This window comes from Hibiscus syriacus, unplaced genomic scaffold (assembly GCF_006381635.1).
Source record: "Hibiscus syriacus cultivar Baekdansim isolate YM2019G1 unplaced genomic scaffold, ASM638163v2 tig00110271_pilon, whole genome shotgun sequence".
In the NCBI taxonomy this organism is placed as follows: Eukaryota; Viridiplantae; Streptophyta; class Magnoliopsida; order Malvales; family Malvaceae; genus Hibiscus; species Hibiscus syriacus.
In genome coordinates, this window is record NW_024062657.1 from 13,183 (window position 1) to 35,262 (window position 22,080).

General features: G+C 32.8%; 1 protein-coding gene across 1 annotated transcript; it reads right to left on the reverse strand.

Moving 5' to 3' along the window:
• Window positions 1–3,752: 3,752 nt before the first annotated feature.
• Window positions 3,753–5,554, reverse strand: LOC120115739 (myb-related protein 305-like). The gene is made up of 3 exons (XM_039136355.1): window positions 5,401–5,554; window positions 5,196–5,325; window positions 3,753–4,416 (listed from the first exon to the last, which is right to left on the reverse strand). Exons 1-3 carry the CDS (start codon window positions 5,531–5,533, stop codon window positions 3,753–3,755), a joined length of 927 nt encoding a protein of 308 aa, XP_038992286.1. The 5' UTR covers window positions 5,534–5,554.
• Between the last annotated feature and the right edge of the window lie 16,526 nt (window positions 5,555–22,080).

Below are 22,080 nucleotides of genomic sequence, written 5' to 3' on the forward strand. Positions count from 1 at the left end.
TCGTATGCATCAATTTTTCAATAATAAAATACAATATTTTTATTTAAATTTAAGTATGAATATTACATAAAATACTTTATATTTTAATTTAGGATAAAATATACAAATCATCCATAGATTATAAGATATTACTTTGTTAAGTTCTTCAACTATTAAAAGTTAAAAATGATCTCTCGATTGTAGGATACTGTTTTGTTGAGTCTCACGATTATTGAAAGTTACAAAATGACCATCTAACTATTTATATATTCTAAGCTCGTACTTTTATGTTAAAATTGACACTCGACTGAGTCAGACGTTAACCTACTAACTGAGATATGATAGAATCATATTTTAATGATGTCCATAAAAGACAATTCAAACAGTTCTAGAATCATATTTTACCATATCCTAATGAGTAGATTAACGTCTAACTCAAACGACCGTCAAATTTTTAACGGAAAATGACATGTTAGAACATATGAATATTCAAATGACTAATTTGTAACTTGTAATAGTCAGAGACTCAATAAAACAATACGCTATAATCATATGACTATTTTATAATTATTAATAGTTGAAAGACTTAACAAAATAACACCACATAATCAGAGGACCAATTATATATTTTACCCTACATTTTATTGTTACAACTCCTATACCCATTTTAGCAGAGCATATCCACGCCACTTGCGCGCCGATAAATGAAGAGTTCATTACAATATGAACTTCATTTGATTCAAAACAAAAAATAATTGAAAATTGACACCACATCCAAAATATCATATCTTAAACATTCTTTTTCTCTTAAAATCCAAGGCCCAGCAGCTTTTTTATATGTTTGAAGTTTGTTATTTTATATTTAAGTTATAATTATTTTTCTATTTTTTAATAATTAAAATAATTAATATTTTTTAAAATATATTGTATCTTAACATTATTGTCAAAATTTATTAGCAAGCAACAAAATATATACTTTGATAATTTATATAAAATCGTTTAATATGATTTACATACTTTTAAAATGTCTAATGTTATACTTATACTTTGTGAAGAAAAATTCTATGATGGACATCGTAAACTAAAATACATTATTAATGTGATACACTAATATATACCATAAATTAAATTGTCTTTATTAAATAACTATTAAAAGTTATAATGATTTATTCACGATTAATCTTTATTATAATCTAATTTTAATTTTAATCGAAACATAATTAAATCATTTTTATTAAAAATTATGATTAAGAGTTTATTGCATCATATGTCTCCAAACCATAATCTTCATTTTAAATTAATCTTTAATTTTTTAAATATTTCAATTTCATCCACTCTCATTCTAAATAAGTCCTAAAACAATTAAAATTTCTAATTTCATCCCTAAACTATGACCCTCTTTCTAAATTAGATCCCAAACTTTTAAATATTCCAATTTCAACCCCAAATTCATATAAATATGTAATTAGTTTCATCCATGGTTTAACATAAAAAAATTCAAACATATAATTATGTAACTCGACCTAACGATTGTATTAATAAATAATTTGATTAGTATATGTATATAGTTTGAGATGAAATTGAAATGTTCAAAACCTTTAGGGACCAATTTAGAATGAAAGTCATAGTTTAAGGATGAAATTGAAATGTTCAAAAGTTTAAGGTGCAAAACGATAGTCATGGTTTAGGGATGAAATTGGAACATTTGAAAGTTTAGAGACCAATTTAAAATGAGGGTCATACTTAGAGGACATGTAATGCCATTAACTCTATAATTAATATAGTAAGTTTTATTTGTCTAGGTTTGAAACACCTAATTTATATAAGTTTGCAATTGCGTCCCAGCAACCATCAATACCATCCGTTGGCGACTACTGTTCATAGCCGAAAAACCGTACTCTTCAACAAACACTTCCGCTGGAGAGCTGTATCAAGAGGAAACCGGAGAACTATTTGGTTCTAGGTTTTGAATTCAAAATCCATGGCAAGGTGGTTGGTGAGAGTTGCCTATAGGTCTTCATTAGATTGCGCTAAATCCCTAGAAAAGCTCGAGCCCTTTTCTGAAGGGTTGTTTTTGAAATCTGAAACTGATAAACTTAGGTTATGGCTTAACAAGTTTCTTGGGTTGTTTTTGAAAAAGATTTGTGCCCAAGGTTAATTTTGGCCTCCTCCTCCATTGCTTGCAGATGGACGACCCGTGGATCCGTGTAAACTTTTCTTGATCGTAAGACAGAACGATGGATACAATGTTGTTTCAGAAAGTGGGTAACGGGATTCAGTTGCTAAAGAATATGGGTTGGGTTTAAATGTAGCTTCATCGATTTAGTTGGTTTACGTTAAGTACTTAGTTTTCCGGCGATGAATGGCGGTCGCTGGCTGTTGATTTTGATGGATGCTGGGATGCAATTGCAAACTTATATAAATTAGATGTTTCAAACCTAAACAAATAAAAATTATTATATTAATTATGTTTTTTTAATAAAAATGATTTAATATACTTCTACTAAAATTAAAATTAAATTATAATAAATGATTTATTGTGTAGGTCATTAGAACTTTTTAATATTTATTTAACATGCACAATTTAGTTTGTAGTGTGTAATAGTGTGTCACATTAATCTATGTTTTCGTATGCAACATTCTCTCTAAACTCATCCTGCTTTTAAAATATCTAATCTGATATATATATATATATATATATATATATATATATATATATATATATAACTTGACACTTACTAATAGTATTAACACATGCACTATAATAATATACAAAATAATGGTTCATGAATGACATCTAATAATGATATTAATCCAGGTGTAACAATAATACAAAAAATCATAGTTTAGATGCCTGAACATTTTTTTTTACAAAATATAGGTACCGCATTAGGCATTTGAAAAGTACAAGAACTACATTAAACATTTTATCAAGTTAAAAATACAATATTCGATGTTTTTATCAAAGTACAAGTATTACATTTGACATTTTTAAAGTACATGAATCATATTTTTTAAATTACATTTACCAAGTGTGATATTATTCCAATTATTAATCTGAATGACATGAGTTAGCTGCTTAACGTTAAAGGCTATTTTAGTATTGCTTTTGAAATATTGATTTGAAAAGTACTATAAAAGAGTACTTTTAATAATCTTTTTTAGAAGTATAACTTAAATTTTAATTGTTTGAGATTGTTGTTAAAATGTGGTTTTGAAAAGATAAGATATTCATTGTAGATGCTATGTGTAAATTCATAATTGCCCGTCCAGCTCAGTTGGTAGAGCACAAGGCTCTTAACCTTGTGGTCGTGGGATCGAGTCTCACGGTGGGTATAATTGCCGGAAGTCTTCCACGAAAGTTGCTCTCAATCTAGCGTTGGGGGACAGCCTACTACCCTACCTCCCCATACCCCATTACATATTGGAATAGGGTCAGCTTAGGTTGTAAATTAAAATTAAATAATTAAAGATAAAAATAATTTCATCCAAAAATAACTTTTTACAGCAAAAACTAAAATTTTGAACTTTCTGATGTTAAGTTGAAAATCACTTTCTTAAATTTTAAATCAGTTTTAGGTGTGTAACATTGATTATGAGTAAAAAACCAATTTTTCATCGCAAGTAGCATCTCCAAAAACAAAAAAGAAACATACTGTTCTAAATGAAATTGTTATTTATTGAATCTTTCAAATTAAAGTTCTGCAAATAATTGCATAATATGCAGAAAGCTAGAAAGATTATTTCCCCCTTTCATACTCTGAATATACATTTCAAGGACTATCATCACTTGAACTAAATAGGTTAGAGTCATAAAATCCCAGAGATCTCACGGTATCAAAGATCATATGATCATCAATTGCATCGTCATCCCAAAGTCCTTCATGGTAGTTAACAGTTGTAGAATCAGTATGATTAGCAACTTGGATTGCTCCTGGTACAACGCTTTCGTTGTTGTTTTGCCAATTATTAAGCTCATCAAAGCAACTCAATGAAGAAAATTCGCAAGCCATAATGTCGTTTAAAACACCTTCATCATTGGCATTTCCAGATTCCGGTGTTGTGAGCGAATCAGTGATATTATTATTATCTGATGATTGTGGTGCCGTACAACCTGGAAAGAGGTGGAAAAAGGTACCGTTACCGTTGAATGGACGTGGAGGGCCGACACATTGGGTTACCCTAGTGGCTAACTTATTGAGTAGCAATGCCGTAGCGGAGCGTTGCGTTTTGGGTTCGGATGGTTGTTGTTTAGCACATTCTGTGTCCGTCTTGGTACCGCCGGCAGTGACGGTAGTACTGCTGGATGAGCTGCCGCCTGTTGTCATAGTCGGATCTATACGTGTTTTAGGTAAGCGTTTCTTGAGATGAGCGTGCCAATAGTTTTTAATTTCCTGATCTGTTCTCCTTGGAAAGTGCTGGGCTATTGTTGCCCACCTTCATGAAAAATAAAATTATAAAGGTTTAACTATATGATTTATCACTTATATTTGTATTTTATTCACTTTTCCTTTTTCTTAATTTAATCTATGGTTATTTTAGATTTTATATAATTAATTTATGATCACTTCGAGTTAACTATCGTTAAATATTTTAGTATAATCACATTTTTGGTCCTTGTTATTTACACATTCTTTTAGTTTAGTCTTACATTTAATAAATTAAAATAAATTTAATATTTCAATCGAATGATGTCACGTGTGACTGGTACTATTTGTCATGCCATGTGCAACCATTCAGTTGGAGGACTAATTTTAATTTTAATATATTTGTTTTAAGTTAATGTATTTGAAGTTAGTCCTCCAACAAAATAATGACACATGGCACCAATGACTGGAGTATTAAATTTATTTTAATTTATTAAAAGTAAGACTAAATTGAGAGAATATACAAATAATAGTGACTAAATGTGTAATTATACCAAAATATCACATTATCTAATTTGTTAACTATCAATGGTTGTTAACATTAACTATTAACGGTTGTTAACATGTGGTGATCATATCTTAATTAAATAAAATTGAAAGTGATCATATCTTAATTGAGGAAAAACCTAAAATGACACTATATTATGTTTTTTGAAATCAATAAAAGAAACTGGACAAAACACAAACATAAATGAATAATCATGTAGTTAACCCAAATATAAATACATACGTGTGATTGAGTACAATGAATTGATTTAAAAGCAAGTTGTAGCTGTACAGTGAGCTAACCTGTTGCCTAATTGAGCATGAAGTTTAATAATGGTTTCATCTTCCTCAGGCGTGAAGTCTCCTCTCTTAATTCCAGGTTTTAGATAATTAGTCCATCTAAATCTACAGCTCTTCCCACATCTTTGAAGACCTGCAAAACTAACATTATATCATCACTTGCACTTCCCACTTGATTCCAAATAATAAAGAAGATGTGATGAATTACCAGCGTTCTGGGGCAGGGAACGCCAGCCACCCTCGCCATGTTTCTGAACGTAAGAAATGAGCTTCTGGTCTTCTTCAGGAGTCCAGGCTCCTTTCTTCAGACCATCTGAAGTGCATGATGGAGTTCTTCTCATTCTGAACAACTCAAAACAAATAAATTGTATGTATATACGCCAGTTTCTTTGTTAATTTATTGAATGCTTCAAAAGGGGAAATTAATGGATAAGGCGTGGCGACAGGTTTGAAAATGGTGGTGGGGTTTCACATTAAAATAGAAATTTTAGCAACATCTTACTGAAAAGGACATTGAATACAGAAGGCATCGATGTTAAGAATATGGAAAATTCATATTTTATTTGATTGAATCATAAATTACAACCTATCTATAAACTAGAATCATTAAGTGACCTGTTAGAAAGGAAATTTATTCTCTTTAAAAATTCTGAATTCAAACAGTTATATTTGTAATTTGTATTATCAATAAATTAAGAAAGTGTGTTATCTTCTAATCCAATTTACTCTATTTACACGGTCAGAATTTGAAGCATAATTTTATTTACAAAATATATTGTCTTATCTCAGGTTAACTGGTTGTTGATATAAATACTATTTTTTAATAAACCGAAAATTAAAGTTTTTTATATAACGACATGATTGTGTCTTCTCTTTTTCTTTTTTCCCCTTATCAATATAATAGCAATTTAGGAATGTAAAGGAAAGTAACAAATAAACTATGGTAAGAAAGGCTCAATTTTCATATCAACGTTCCTTTCAATTGTTTCTCATTGCTTCATATTGAAATTAACATCAACTAAAATTTTGTTATCAATTAAAAATAATTCCTAGTTGAGTAGGATAAGTTTGAGTTATAAATTACTTTCTATTTGAAAATATAGATGATAGATGTCTTCCAAAACTTGAGTAACCTTTTTGTAGACACTCATTTTCATCCGGAGTTATTTTTTATTTATTTTTAAATGCTTTTGGAATGATATAATGTATAATTTCCAGAAAACGGTTTTCGAAAATGTATATATTATATAGTTTTTGAAAATATTTTGAAAATATATATAATATATAATTTTAAAAACGGTTTCTTGGAAATATATATATATATATATATATTATATACTTTTTTAAACATTTTGAAAATAAGTATATAATATATAATTTTTGAAAAACATATATAATATATAATTTTTAAAGCATTTTTGAAAACCTATATATAATATATAATTTTTTAAAAAAACATTTTTAAAAATTATATAGTTTTTTTAAAAAATAATTTTGAAAATTATATAGTTTTTAAAAAAACATTTTTGAAAATTTATATATAGTATATAGTTTTTTTTAAAAAAAGAAACAGTTTTAAAAATGTATATTATATAGCTTTTATGTTTATTTATTATTAATATTATTTTTATTACTTATTTTATTTTCCCGTTTCAGGTCCAAATGGGTCAACTGTCCAGTCCAACAAGTCACGGTCAGAGTCCAAACACAGATTGGCCTGATCTAGCCTGTTAAGTTTAGGGTTTAGGAAACCCTAAATGATATGAGTTTCAACAACATCGCATAACCAGGAGCTGAACGGTAAACAGTGCTAACGACCAGCCGAAATCCCCGGGATTGACCTATCCCGGGGTGACATGCCACAACGGCCACGATTCCGTCCCATTCGGGACCCCAAAAATAGCCCGTGGAGGGCGAAGCAGATAGTTTCAGTGGTGGGTATAAATACCCACCAAACCACAGCGAGGAGGAACACAGAACACAGGAATAGAACTCACAACGCCAACAATCGGTACCAAAACACAAAAAAACAGAGGGCACAGAGACAACCATCGACACAACCAACGACAGTAAGCCAACCATCGAAAACACAGAATCGTCGAGTAGAGGGAAATAACCAAATACAACACAACAGATAACAACATAGCCAAGAACCCACATCAAATAACGAGAACAAAAACCATCTAAACAAACCAACACCGAACCATCATAAACCCACCAGCCCTTAGCAAAACTCGACAAAACAAAACCAGAGCAAGAGAAAAAGAGAGTTCACCACCGTGTGAAGCGTCGGGAACGCCAAAGGTCACCGGTGGCTCATTTTTTTTTCCGAAAGGTATTTCCTAGATCTATATGTTTAGGGTCGATTTTTGGGAAAACCAACTTGATTTTCAGGTTAAGGGTGAGAAAGAGCGCCGTTTGGGTGTATTTGAGTTAGTGCCGGTGGCTGGCGCCGCCATTTGCCGCCGCAGCTTGGCCACTATTCCCTCTCTCTGGCGAGGGTGCCTTAGAGAGAGACGAGAGAAAGTCATTTCTCTTATTTTTAAAGAAATGAGGGAAAACACATAAATGGAGGGTCAGTGGCCATTTTTGGCCTAAAACACCGTATATATAACGGTCGTAGAACGACGCCGTATTAAGAGGGACTAGGTATGTACTTTAGCGCTTGGTAGAATCTCGGTAATGGTCCCTCTGACCTGGTAATTTTGTCTATCAGTCATTAAATGAAATGATTTTATTTTTTAAATACTAGTTATTTTTTAAATATTTATATTTAAGCCCTATTTCGTATATCATGTTATTTTCGTTCATGTTTGACTTTGGTTTTGATGTTTGTTAATATTTCATTTCAGTCATCATTTTACATCGGGTTTAATTATAATTTGGATCCTTTAAATATTTTATTTCTTTTATTTTTATTTTATTGTTTCTCTTTGATTTTTTTGTGTATTTTTCTCACTTTTGATTTATTGATTTATTTTTCATTTTTTGTACATTTTTATTTGTTTAATATTTTTATATAACATTTTTGACTTTTTTCTTTTTTAGAATAATTACAACTAATCAAAGGTAAGCAATTCAAATCGGATATTTAAATTTTAATTTAGATTCCTAATTTTCACAATTAAAGACAACCGATAAATTAATTGGTACCGAAAGGGCGGTTCAAGGGTGTTAATCCTTCATTGACCGTAACCGACTCCCAAACTCGACACGTTTCTGGTAAAACGCAGATCAGGTAAAATGGTGTTCGACCCACTTAAATTCGTTTTAAAATGGTCGGTGGCGACTCTAACCCACTCATTTCAAGTCGAAGCCCAATTCTGGGCCCAAACGAAAGACGGTCGCGACAGCTTGGCGACTCTGCTGGGGACAGGCAAGTGAGTCATGCCGAAATTAATTTCCGATTGTCTTTTTAGCAAAAATTACAATTTTAAATTTTAATTTATTTATCAGATTCTAATTATTTATCTATGATTATTTTTCAAATAAATAGTTGTACTGACATTTTTTCAATGATTTCAGATTTCTAAAAAGTTTTCATCTCTGGCTCTATACCTGAGCTCCGAACCCTTTTTAAGTGGGGGTGAAAGCGACGCATTCGTGAGAATTTATTCTCCGTGCGGGCCTAGAAAGTAACCTTCGGGATTCATATACCTTATGTCTTCGTGTAAATTTATTCACCGTGTGGGCATAAGGGAATGTTTCCTCTCGAGTTTAACTTAGTCCACATGAGCTTGTAATGGGCTTAGCACCAAGGGTTTTGCAAGCCCAAGGGGGCACCGACAAGGAGAACTCGGGTACCTTTTTTTTAAAACCTAAATCGGGAGAGTACATGGAATTAGAGCCCACCCCAAAACCTCATTCCAAACCCTAGACTTCTTTGATTTTATTTTCTGCTTTACTTTCTGTTCAAAGCATGCGAACTAGACAATTATGCGGTTTAGGATTTGTTTGAAATTAGCATGCGGGATAGAGATCATGTCCGGGTAGGAATCATAAGCATGTGGGGTAGATACCATGTGGGGTAGGATTTTTCATTTTTATTATTGTTTTGATTTACCTCACTAACTCTTTTTATTTTTTGTTCTCTTTTATTTTATTTTCATCATTCGCATCATTTAAAAAAGGTATTGATCCACCAAAAACGTGTTTGTTAAACATGAATAATCTGTATTAATGGATAAAGGGGTTGTAATACAAGAGATGAAAATGCAGAGGACAGTCTTCAAGGCGATTATGTGTCATATTCAATCCAGAAGACGTGGTGCCCACAATTAAAGAGTATATCACTCTACTGCATTATAAATGACTCAGAATGAACCGGGTCTGCATCAAGCACAATGAAAGTCTATCTTTAAAGAACTGACTGACAGAGGTTGCAAGGGCAAGATGAAGGTTAATGATCTTGGGAGTCCCTTCAAAGACAATAAATGGCAAAACGATGACTGAAATTGGAGACCATTGCTGAGGAATTCAAGAAACAGACAAATGAACTTCACATAGTTTCTATCAATTGAGGGCTCCAATGACGTATTCGTTAGGAACATGTTCAACAAAAGATAAATGCCAGAGATGCAGTTATTCGAGACTTCTTAAGCCAATACAAAAAGCAACTCAACATTTACACGGTTCATCCAGAGAAGCCATAACGGTTCGACAGGTTATTCAACCGGTGACAGAAAAAGGCAGAAGACTGGTCAACATGTCAGAAGCTGTCAGGATATTTTTGTCTCTTAAAAGATAAAACATTTTTGTCCCCAATAAGGATTATTTATAATAACAGACACATTTTTTGGATCAATGCCTCGAACATTGCATGCATTATGCATTTAAACATATTTTGCATTTTGTTATTTTCATTTCTTTACATACACATTATTTTTCTCTTTTTTATTCACATGTCTCATAAAAAATGATAACATTTCTATCATATTCCCATGACTTACAAGGAACTTTACCAACACTCACGTAGTGTCGTCATACCCGGTGAAGCCCCAAACCCCAGGCGGTATGATGAGAATACTCATTGCGAATATCATAGCAGTGTCCCAGGGCACACTATCAAGAACTGCTTCACATTCAAGAGAATCGTGCAGAAGATGCGTAACAAGAATCAGATTGACTTCAACAACTCGGGGGCATCCAAGTGAAGAAGATCATTTCATCATTTGAGGCATTTTGTTTGAATTTGTTTTTTCATTTTTTTCTCAAGTTTTTGTAAGCACTTTTAAAGAAATTTATGTTACTTTAAAGATGTTAAACAATGAATAACATTTGCAAACTTACAATTCTTTAAATATCATTTGAATTAAGAAACTCTGTAAATGGTTCAAAGTTACAGATCTTTGATGAAGTAACATGATTTAAAACAAGGACTTTGACCTTACCCGGAATATACACTCAAACACAGTACCCTACTCTTGCAGTTAACCAATGTAACATTTTCCTTTCATAAGGTGCGAACAACATGGGGCATCATTTGCATATGACAATTACTATACTTTTTGTTTAAGATGTTCAATGATGATCATTATCTTTACAGATGGAATAGTCAAGTAAGTGAATCTAGTTTAGGTCAGTTGCTTGAAAATTGAACTCTAAAGATGAAATTTTTAACTTTCAACAACACCTAGACTATAACAGGTTCTTCTTGATAATCTTAAGAAATTAAATCCGTAAAGCTGAGCTATTCCACTAAGGCAATTGGTTATAGAGGAAACTTGAAAGCCCTGGCCTTATGAGTAAATTACGTTCAAACCATGACATTGCTCGAACACTTGGTAATTCAGTGTTTTCTCCACTGCTATTGTCTGGCCGAAAACTTTGTGATGAGATGAACCCTTCAGTTAACTTGATAAAACTGATTATAATGTTAAGTTATCCCTCTAAAGCAATTGGTTAAACGCTCCGGCTTTATGGATTCAACTAGCCAAATAACGGCAAATTAAATCAAATTTATCTAAGCAAGAAATTTTCGGTAATGATGGACTAAGGGAGTTAAGGAACACCTGTTATAGTCAATTTCACACGAGCACTCAAGAATTTCATTTTTAGACAATATTTCTGCACTACCTTTGTTAGAGGAGCTTACAAAACTTAAACAAATGGAAGATTTCAGAGGACCGAAATAAAAGGTATAGTAATTGATCATGCTAGTTGCGTCATTTTGTCCACACCCAATTAAAATGCCAAACAAAAAAAAAACATGTTGCGATATTTCAAAAAATGACATTTTGGATGACCAAAACCTTAGAAAGGAGGCCAACCTAAAGCCAACTCATCCATTTGAACATTTGTCAAAAAGCTGTAACTTTGAAAGCATTAAAAGAGCTATTGATTCCTTTGATATACTTTGAACTCATGTTTATAATTTGATTCAATTGTGAGCATGAATTAAGAGCAATATTTTACAATATTTTTTTATCATTTTCCCTCCTAAAACATGAAAAAGGAGAAAAACATTTTCAAACAGAACATTCTCAAATATGAAATGTCTGTAAAGCCAAAGCTCGAGAAGCAAATGGGGCACGATCGATCCCAAGGACCATATTGGCGGACATAACACGGGACACCAATACAAGAGACAAAACATAACTCATTCATGTTGCATGCATCTTATGCATACTTAAGAGCATCACATTTATTATCTTTCGCATACATAATTTTTTTACAACTTTTAGAGTCAAGTTTCAACTTCAAGATGAAGGATACTCGATTCAAAAGCACCTTTAAGGATTGATGGTGGTTGCTTAACTCAGCAGCAGGAAGCTACACCTCAACCAATTCGACAAACTGAATGATCGATAATAAATTTCAGATGAGATCGAGAACCAGTTCAGAAAGTGTCAAGTTCAAATTAACTCAACGATGAGTGGCTAGTTCCCTATTGACGTTTGGAAGCCAGATTTCAATTCCACGACGGAAGATATATGGCTGGCAGAATTTATCAGTGGACTTTCCTTTGAAGGGGAGTCATCCAAAAATCACATTACTTGGTTTAGACCCACTCAGAGAAACCACCTGAAGAACTATGATCGGCTTAGACCTGTAAAGGGAAGCCATTTTTTTAAAAGACAACATTTGCAGCATAACTCAAGGCTAGAAGGGTTATCTGCCAACAAAGACCTTCGAGTTCAACTACGCTCAGCTCAAAGGCATATCATTTGCTGCATATCTTAAGTCGAGAAGGGCTATCTGCCAACCAAAGAGCTTCAGGTTCGATTACACTCAGCTTCGAAGGCATATCATTTGTAGCATAACTTAAGTCGAGAAGGGTTATATGCCAACAAAAGACCTTCGAGTTCGACTACGCTCAGCTCCAAGGCACATCATTTGTAACATAGCTCAAGGCAAGAAGGGTTATTTGCCAACAAAAGACCTTCAAGTTCGACTACGCTCAGTTCTAAGGCATATCATTTGCAGCATAACTTAAGTCGAGAAGGGTTATCTGCCAACCAAAGACCTTCAAGTTCGACTACGATCAGCTCCAAGGCACATCATTTGCAGCATAACTTAAGTCGAGAAGGGCTATCTGCCAAAGACCCTCGAATTCGATTACACTCAGCTTCGAGGGCATGTCATTTACAGCATAAATCAAGGCTAGAAGGGCTATCTGCCAAAGAACCTCGAGTTCGATTACACTCAGCTTCGATGGCACATCATTTCAGCATAACTTAAGTCGAGAAGGGTTATCTGCCAACCAAAGACCTTCGAGTTCGACTACGCTCAGCTCCAAGGCACATCATCTGCAACATAACTTAAGTCGAGAAGAGTTATCTGCCAACCAAATACCTTCGAGTTCGACTACGCTCAGCTCCAAGGCACATCATTTGCAGCATAGCTTAAGTTAAAAAGGGTTATCTGCCAAATACCCTCGAGTTCGATTACACTCAGCTTCGAGGGCACATCATTTATAGCATAACTCAAGGCTAGAAGGGTTATCTGTCACCAAAAGACCTTCGAGTTCGACTACGCTCAGCTCTAAGGCATATCATTTGCAGCATAGCTTAAGTCGAGAAGGGCTATCTGCCAAAGACCTTCGAGTTCGATTACACTCAGCTTCGAAGGCATATCATTTACAGCATAACTCAAGGCTAGAAGGGTTATCTGTCACCAAAAGATATTCGAGTTCGACTACGCTCAACTCCAAGGCACACCATTTGTAACATAGCTTAAGTCGAGAAGGGCTATCTGTCAGCCGAAGACCTTTGAGTTCAACTACACTCAGCTCAGAGGCAAACCAAATTTACAGCATAGCTCAAGGAGAGAAGGGATATTTGTCAATTAAATGGTCGAGTTCGATTCCATTCAGCTCGATAACACCTCAAACACACTATTGTCCGGTTATAATCGAGGTTTTCAAGTCAAGAAGAAGACCTGGGTTAGTCGTGCCTTAGTGACAAGATACCATCTTCCAGCAGCATAACTTAAGTCGAGAAAGCTATATGTCAACGAAGATTTTCAAGCTCGATTTCATTCAACTCGAGGGCCTATCAACAACATAGTGGAGTCAAGGAACTACTTTATAGTCGAATTTTTAACCAAGGTCTTTAAACCGAGAAGAAGATCGAGGTTGACTACAATTGGGCAATGAGAAGCCACACCTCGATTCAAATTCCGAACTACAGCTTCAATTCTATGCCATTGCAAGATGGACTCAACTTCGCGACGAAGGGGTCATTCGCAACTCAAATTCGACAGGGAGTTATTCCTAATTCAAATCAATTTTTAGCTCTACAGAGCAAAAATTTGTGTCCTTTTAACTTTGTCCTATTTTTCGTTCCACGAGAAAGGACAAAGAGGGGCAGCTGTAGACACTCATTTTCACCCAGAGTTATTTTTTATTTATTTTTTAAATGCTTTTGAAATGATATAATGTATAATTTCCAGAAAACGGTTTTCGAAAATGTATATATTATATAGTTTTTGAAAACATTTTTAATATATATATATATATAATATAATTTTGAAAACGGTTTCTTGGATATATATATATATATATATATATATATATATAATTTTTAAAACATTTTGAAAATAAGTATATAATTTATAATTTTTGAAAAACATTTTGAAAACATATATAATATATAATTTTTAAAGCATTTTTGAAAACCTATATATAATATATAATTTTTTTAAAAAACATTTTTAAAAATTATATAGATTTTAAAAAAACATTTTTGAAATTATATAGTTTTTTTAAAAAAGCATTTTTGAAAATTTATATATAGTATATAGTTTTTTTTAAAGAAACAATTTAAAAAATGTATATTATATAGTTTTTATGTTTATTTATTATTATTATTATTACTTATTTTATTTTATTTTTTCCCGTTTCATGTCCAAATGGGTCAAATATCCAGTCCAACAAGTCACGGTCAGAGTCCAAACACAGATGGGCCTGATCCAACCTAATAAGTTTAGGGTTTAAGAAACCCTAAATGATATCAATTTCAACATCGTCGCAAAACTAGGAGCTAAACGGTCAACAGTACCAACAACCGATCGAAATCCCTAGGACTGACCCATCCCGAGGTGACAGGCCACAACGGCCACGATTTCGTCCCATTCGGGACCCCAAAACAGCCTGTAGAGGGCAGAGCAGATAGTTTCAGTGGTGGATATAAATACCCACCAAACCATGGTGAGGAGAAACACAAAACACATGAACATAACTCACAACGGCAACAATCGGTACCAAAACACAAAAAAACAGAGGGCACAGTGACAACCATCGACACAACCAACGACAGTAAGCCAACCATCGAAAACACATAATCATCGAGTGGAGGGAAACAACCAAATACAACACATCAAGAGAAAAAGAGAGTTCACTACCGTGCGAAGCGTCGGGAACGCCAAAGGTCATCGGTGGCTCGTTTTTTTTTCCGAATGGTATTTCTTAGATCTATATGTTTAGGGTCGATTTTTGGGAAAATTAACTTGGTTTTCAGGTTAAGGGTGAGAAAGAGTGTTGTTTGGGTGTATTTGGGTTAGTGCCGGTGGCCGGCGCCGCCATTTGCCACCGCAGCTCGGCCACTGTTCCCTCTCTCCGGCGAGGTGGCCTTAGAGAGAGACGAGAGAAAGTTATTTCTCTCATTTTTAGAGAAATGAGGGAAAACGCACAAATGGAGGGTTAGTGGCCATTTTTGGCCTAAAACACCGTATATATAACGGGCGTAAAACGATGCCATATTAAGAGAGACTAGGTCTGTATTATAGCGCTTGGTAGAATCTCAGTAATGGTCCCTCTGACCTGGTAATTTTGTCTATCAGTCATTAAATGAAATGGTTTTATTTTGTGAACACTGGTTATTTTTTAAAATATTTATATTTAAGCCCTATTTCGTATATCATGTTATTTTCGTTTATGTTTGACTTTGGTTTTGATGTTTGTTAATATTTCATTTCAGTCATCATTTTACATCGGGTTTAATTATAATTTGGATCCTTTAAATATTTTATTTCTTTTATTTTTATTTTATTGTTTCTCTTTGTTTTTTTGTGTATTTTTCTCACTTTTGATTTATTGATTTATTTTTCATTTTTTGTACATTTTTATTTATTTAATATTTTTATATAACATTTTCGACTTTTTTTCTTTTTTAGAATAATTACAATTAATCAAAGGTAAGCAATTCGAATCGGATATTTAAATTTTAATTTAAATTCTTAATTTTCACAATTAAAGACAACCGATAAATTAATTGGTACCAAAGGGCGGTTCAAGGGTGCTAATCCTTCCTTGACCGTAACTGACTCCCGAACTCGACACGTTTCTGGTAAAACGCAGATTATGTAAAATGGTGTTCGACCCACCTAAATTCGTTTTAAAATGGTCGGTGGCGACTCTAACCCACTCATTTCAAGTCGAAGCCCAATTCCGGGCCCAACCGAAAGACCGTCGCGACACTTTTATAGATTTTCTTTAACTTATAACTACTTTTACATAGAATTTTCTTTATAAATTTATATAATTTTATATTCGTTTAGTAAATTACATAGTTATTTAATTTTTAAAATTTAAAATTTTATACATATTTTTCTTGATATTTTTTTAGAATTACAGTTTAAAAAAACTTATAGGAATCTTAGATTTATATTTTAACTGAAATTTAAAAATCAAAATAAATTTAAAATATAATTTTATTAATGTAGCGAAAATTAAAATTCAAAGAATTGTTTTATAATAAACTAATATGTTAATAATTGTAACGCAAGTTTGAAAAATTATATCATTAGAACAAAAGAAAAAAAAATTGACAAAAGTTTTTGACAAATTTTAAATGTGATCCTAATCCTATTTATAGATTAAGAGAACGGAAGTCTTTAAGGAAGGAAAAAGAGTGTTATTTATGAGTCTATAACTTATGACTTAAAAATTATAAAAATAAAAAATAAAGATAAACAATTCGATAATCAATCAATTATTCTTGCTCTGAATACATAAAGTTAAAACAAAAATTTGGATAAGATAATCCTTGTATTTTCCCAGTCAATTCACTATAATCATTCCCAAGTCAAATTATACAACTAAGACTAGTAAAAATATCGCAAAATAACTCTTATTGTTGTTAGGGGAAAAAACCTGTTCACATTGTTTCATGAACACAATAATAAATTCCAAGAACATCGTCGTTTTGGTATTTAAAAAAATCACCACTATTATGATTCATAATTATTTTATCACATTTAACTATAAAACATAAATATTTTTAAAATAAATAAATAAATTTTAAAATAATAATATTGTTGATAGGAAAATCATGATTGTAGTTTTTATGTGGTTCATCATTTCTGATTTAAGCATAGAGTTACGATCGATGATTCAAGTGAATTAAAGAATATAATATATCATGTAGAGGAAATCGGATGAGAGAGAGATTTTTGGATCCTTTCTCTAGCCTTATATGGTGATTTAAATTCAAACTTTAAATTATGGTTGTGATGGCTTCCAACTAGAGATGCACAGAAGCCAGATTTCAATTCGATCCGGATCGGATAAAAATCGATCCGGTTTTTTCTCCCAACCCAAAAACCGGATTTTAAAAAAACCGGTTCGGATCCTAACCGGTTTGGAGGGTCGGATGGTGTAACCGGTGTAATCGGTTTCGGTTTTCAAAAAACCGGTTTTTTAAAAAAAACCTGTTTTTTTCGGATAAAAATCCAGTTTTTTAAAAAAACCGGTTTTTTATCTGGATAAAAAACCGGTTTTTTATCCAGTTTGAAAAAAAACCGGTTTTTAATCCGGTAAAAAAACCGGTCGTTCAATTTTTTCCCAAACCGGTTATACTATCCGGTTTTTAAATATCCGATCCGGTTTAAAAAAAACCGATTTTTCCAAAATCCGGTTTCGGATATTTTTTACCCAAAATCGGATATTCGGATTTTTTGTGCACCTCTACTTCCAACAGTTTATCCCCCTTTAGTTTGGGCAAAGAGTCGCGATCGATGGTTCAAGTGAGTTGAAGAAGATAATATATTGTGTAGAGATATCGAAACAGAGAAAGAGAATTCAGTATCCCTTCTCTAGTCTTGCACGTGAGTTTATATACATACCCTTAGTGTCGATATTAAGTGTAGGATCATGACGATTATTTATATGCTACTAAGACAAATAGATATGTATGTCATATAGCATATTTGATTTTAGCAGGTCACATGGACTTGCCATGGTCATGTCAAGACATTGTGGCTGGACAAAGGATGTGAAACTCTGAAGACTTCCAGGAACTCTGGAGGCTTCGATCAACAAAGTTCAATCAGAGGCATCGATAGGCGAAGAAATGGTAACGGAAAAGATCCATATGAGGTACAACACTTGTCTCTCGTTGATTGAGGAGATGCCATAAATTTTCTTGAACAAAAACTCTCATATAAAAATAATTATTGTGTTTAATGAATCATCTCTTGAGGACTATCGTGTTGATTATTTTTAAGAAATTAGAAACCTATACACGTGTCACTCTATGATTAGTGTAGTTTGACATTTTGGGAATAAATTGCATTCTTCAAATGTTTAAGGGAAATTTATATGTAATTTTATATTGATTCTTTTATAAATTTATATAAATTTTAAAATTTATATTTGAAATTTTAAAAACTAAAATTAAAATTATAAATGGTTATATCTGCTTATTTTTTTAAAAAGGTACCGTTTAAAAGAATTATTAAAATCTTATATTTCTATTTTGACTAAAATTTATAAGTTAAATTAATTTCTTTGATTAATTTGGGTAAATACAAACCATTATTTGTTATAAGAAAACTTTCAACCTTTCGACATTGAAGGTTTACATATTTGGTATTTATGGTGCTCAAACTCGAGTCTTCAAGGAATAACAGCAATTCATTTACCATGAAGAGTACTTGATTTGTGTATAAATCAAATTAAAATTAATTTGTTTGATAACGTATTATATTATTAATGCAATGAAAATTAGTATTTAAATAGTTATTTCATAATAAATTGATATATTATAATATTAATGATTATAGTGTAACTTTAAAAAACAAATGACCGGAATAAAAGAAAGATATATAAGACAAAATTTCGTAAGGTTCTTATAATTTGCCATCGAATTCACTTTATTCATTCGCATGACAAACTTTATTCATTCACATGACAAAATATTGTAAATATTGTGAATTTTTTTTATTGTTGTTAGACAAGAAAAAACGGTTCACATTGTTTCGTGAACACGTGAGACCTTTGTCCACCAGTAATCTGTTCACAATGGTAGTGTCCAAGCTCCTTTCGCATTTATTGTCCCTCGATTCTACCAACCCAAACAATTTCAAACTTTGAAAATTCACCGAATTATTTATGGTTCGTACAATTTCTCTATTTTTTTCACCTTTTTTTTCATGATTTTAAAGTCCGAAAATCAAGGTTTCCTTTGAAGAAATTCGTACAACTTAGATATGTACATATATATATTTTTAATTATGTAACATTGAACTATCGCATTCAACTGTCGAGATAATTTTTAAAATTCAAAATCTTTAGACTTTTTATAGTACATATTTGTCAAAATAGAAATCCATATCAATTGTAAAATACATATACAAATCAAAACTCCATAATACAAAATTTAGAACCAAAACAATAATAACTCTAAGGTTATAATACAAATACATGAATAAAGGTCGTATAAATACATATATGGTTCGTACAATTTCTCTATGGTTCGTACAATTCCTCTATGGTTCGTACAATTATTTATGGTTCGTACAATTTCTCTATTTTTTTTCACTTTTTTTTCATGATTTTAAAGTCCAAAAATCAAGGTTTCCTTTGAAGAAATTCGTACGAAAATATCTTATAATATACGATTTTGATCAATTTTTTTTTTATTTGTCAAAATGACCAACAAAATCGCAATGCGATCTCTAAATCGCAACGCGATCTCCAGTATCGCAACGCGATAATACAAAATCGCAATGCGATAATACAAAATCGCAACGCGATCTCCAGTATCGCAACACAGTTCCAAGTTCGCAATGCGAATCTAACTATCGCAACGCGATAATACAAAATCGCAATGCGATTTTCAAAGCGCCATTAGTATCGCAACGCGTATTTTATTTTCAAATTTCAAACACGACTATTAATATATCGCAACACAAATGTAAACAGCATATCCCGTAATTGCAACTCATAACCTAAAACCCTAAATCACAACTCAGACCTATCTCTCACTCTCTACGGCGACATCTGTCCCCATCTCCGACGAAATCTGTCACCATCTCCGGCGAAATCCGTCTATCTCTATCTCTCAGAGCCACCCTTACAATCATTCACGGTCAGAAATAGAAAATCAACCACCGAGGGTTAGTTTTTTTAATTATTTTTATTTTGAAATTTTTGCACTATTATTAGGTTTTTCATATTGAAATTGATGATAAGTTTACTGGTAATTTCAATAATAGATTAACCATTTCACTTAGATTGCTTATTAAATTCATTCGATTGCTGCCAATACTGCTAAACTGTTTAGACTTTAACCCTGTGAAGTTAGTATTTGTCTTTGTTTTGTCTTTTGGTTGAAGTAATGCAATTCATTCAAGTTTCAATTTTAGACAATGACTATTTGAAACCGAGAATCGCAACGAGAAATGAAAATCGCAACGACAAAATTGCAACGCGATTTTAGTTTCGCGTTGCGATTTTCTCGATGCGATTTTCATTTCGTGTTGCGATTTTCATTTCGTGTTGCGATTTTCATTTCGCGTTGCGATAGTCAAATTCGCGTTGCGATAGTCAAATTCGCGTTGCGATAGTCATTTTCGTGTTGCGATTTTCATTTTCGTATTGCGATTTTAAGTTTCAGAAACTATTCTTCTTCTGCAAATTGAAACTTTAATGAATTGCATTACTTCAACCAAAAAATAAAGACAAATACGAAATTCACAGTATTGCAAATTTAAGTTTGAAGAATAAACTACTACTCTTTATGTTTATTATTGTTTTTGGTATATATTCACAGTGTAGTTTTTGGTATATCTAACTTGGTATGTTTATTGTTTTTGTAGAACTTTTTTTCGTCTCAATTGACCTTAAGGAATAAAATAAGCCTAGTCACTACAATTGCGTCGAAGCTTTCACCTGTACAAAGAAAATTGTTTGAGGATACTTGCTTCGGGCCATGGTTGAAAGTACAACATCCAGGTGGAGATGCTATGTTGACCCATTTGTGGCTTCAGACCATGACTAGCGATCTACTCGAGAGTATAAAATGTGGTAATGAAGAGATATAGTTTCATTTTCCACCAGCGTATACGTGTTTTGGGCGGGAGGAGTTTTGCTTAATCACTAGTCTACGCTTTGGACACGATGATGTAGGCCGATACACTAGTCATATTACCCGCCCATCATGGTTATCTCGGGTTTTTCCTGAGCTGTCAATGGAAAAGCCGAATTTACACGTCGACGACTTGAAGAGATTATTTAATAAGAAAGATGGTTTTACTCGGATGGATGACGTTGATGTTGTCCGAGTATGCCTTTTAGTACTTTTGCATGCTGACGTTTTAGGCAGATAGGCCAGACAACCTATTCCTAAGGACCTAATATTATTGGTAGAGGACCTAAATGCATGGAACATGTTTCCGTGGGGTTCATATCTATGGAAAGCTACCTGGAATAAGTTGTCACCTGCCTTTGATGACCGAAAAAGTTTGCGTGGCGATGGTTCTAAATATACTTTGTCAGGCTTTATTTGGGGCTTTAAGGTAAGAATTTCTATATAATGTTTCCAAAATTATAATTAATTATTTAACAATTACTAATGTTTGTGTATTATATTGTTTGTAGATTTGGATATTTGAGGCTTTTCCCGGCATGCAGACATATGCATTAAAAACTTCAAATGATATTCCTAGGGCTATTTCCTGGAAGAGGAAATGGTGGTTATTGGATTGGGAAGAGTTACTACGGTATACGACAATAAATGATATAAGTTAACACAAATACTACCATATATAAACAAGTTATTACTAGTACACGTTTAACTTTGTTTGAGCTTTTATATTGTTAGGAGGCAAACACTCCATTACAGAGGCTGACACCCACGGAGGCTGAGCTTGCCACTGATTGGTGGCAAGCTAGTAAGCGTTTTTTTGATGGCACGGATGATGAGCAACCTCTACTTCGAGAGCCATCACCTCACCTAGAGCCATCACCTGATCGACCATACTATACACCTCTACAATGAGAGCCATCACCTATTCCGTCACATCATCGAGCCTCTTCTCCACCATCACCTCATGATAGGCGACCGCCAAAGATGCCACGACATTTATATCCCTGTTCTCCACCTCCACCTCCACGGGATGAGTTAGGGGAGTTACGTGATGAGGTTAATGCCTTACGTGAGGAGGT

Coding starts and splice junctions, on each gene's coding strand:
- LOC120115739 (XM_039136355.1), bottom strand. CDS start 5,533: ATGAGAAGAACTCCATCATGCACTTCAGATGGTCTGAAGAAAGGAGCC. Junction 5,326..5,400: donor TTCCCTGCCCCAGAACGCTG/GTAATTCATCAC, acceptor TTAGTTTTGCAG/GTCTTCAAAGATGTGGGAAG. Junction 4,417..5,195: donor CATGCTCAATTAGGCAACAG/GTTAGCTCACTG, acceptor TTTTTCATGAAG/GTGGGCAACAATAGCCCAGC.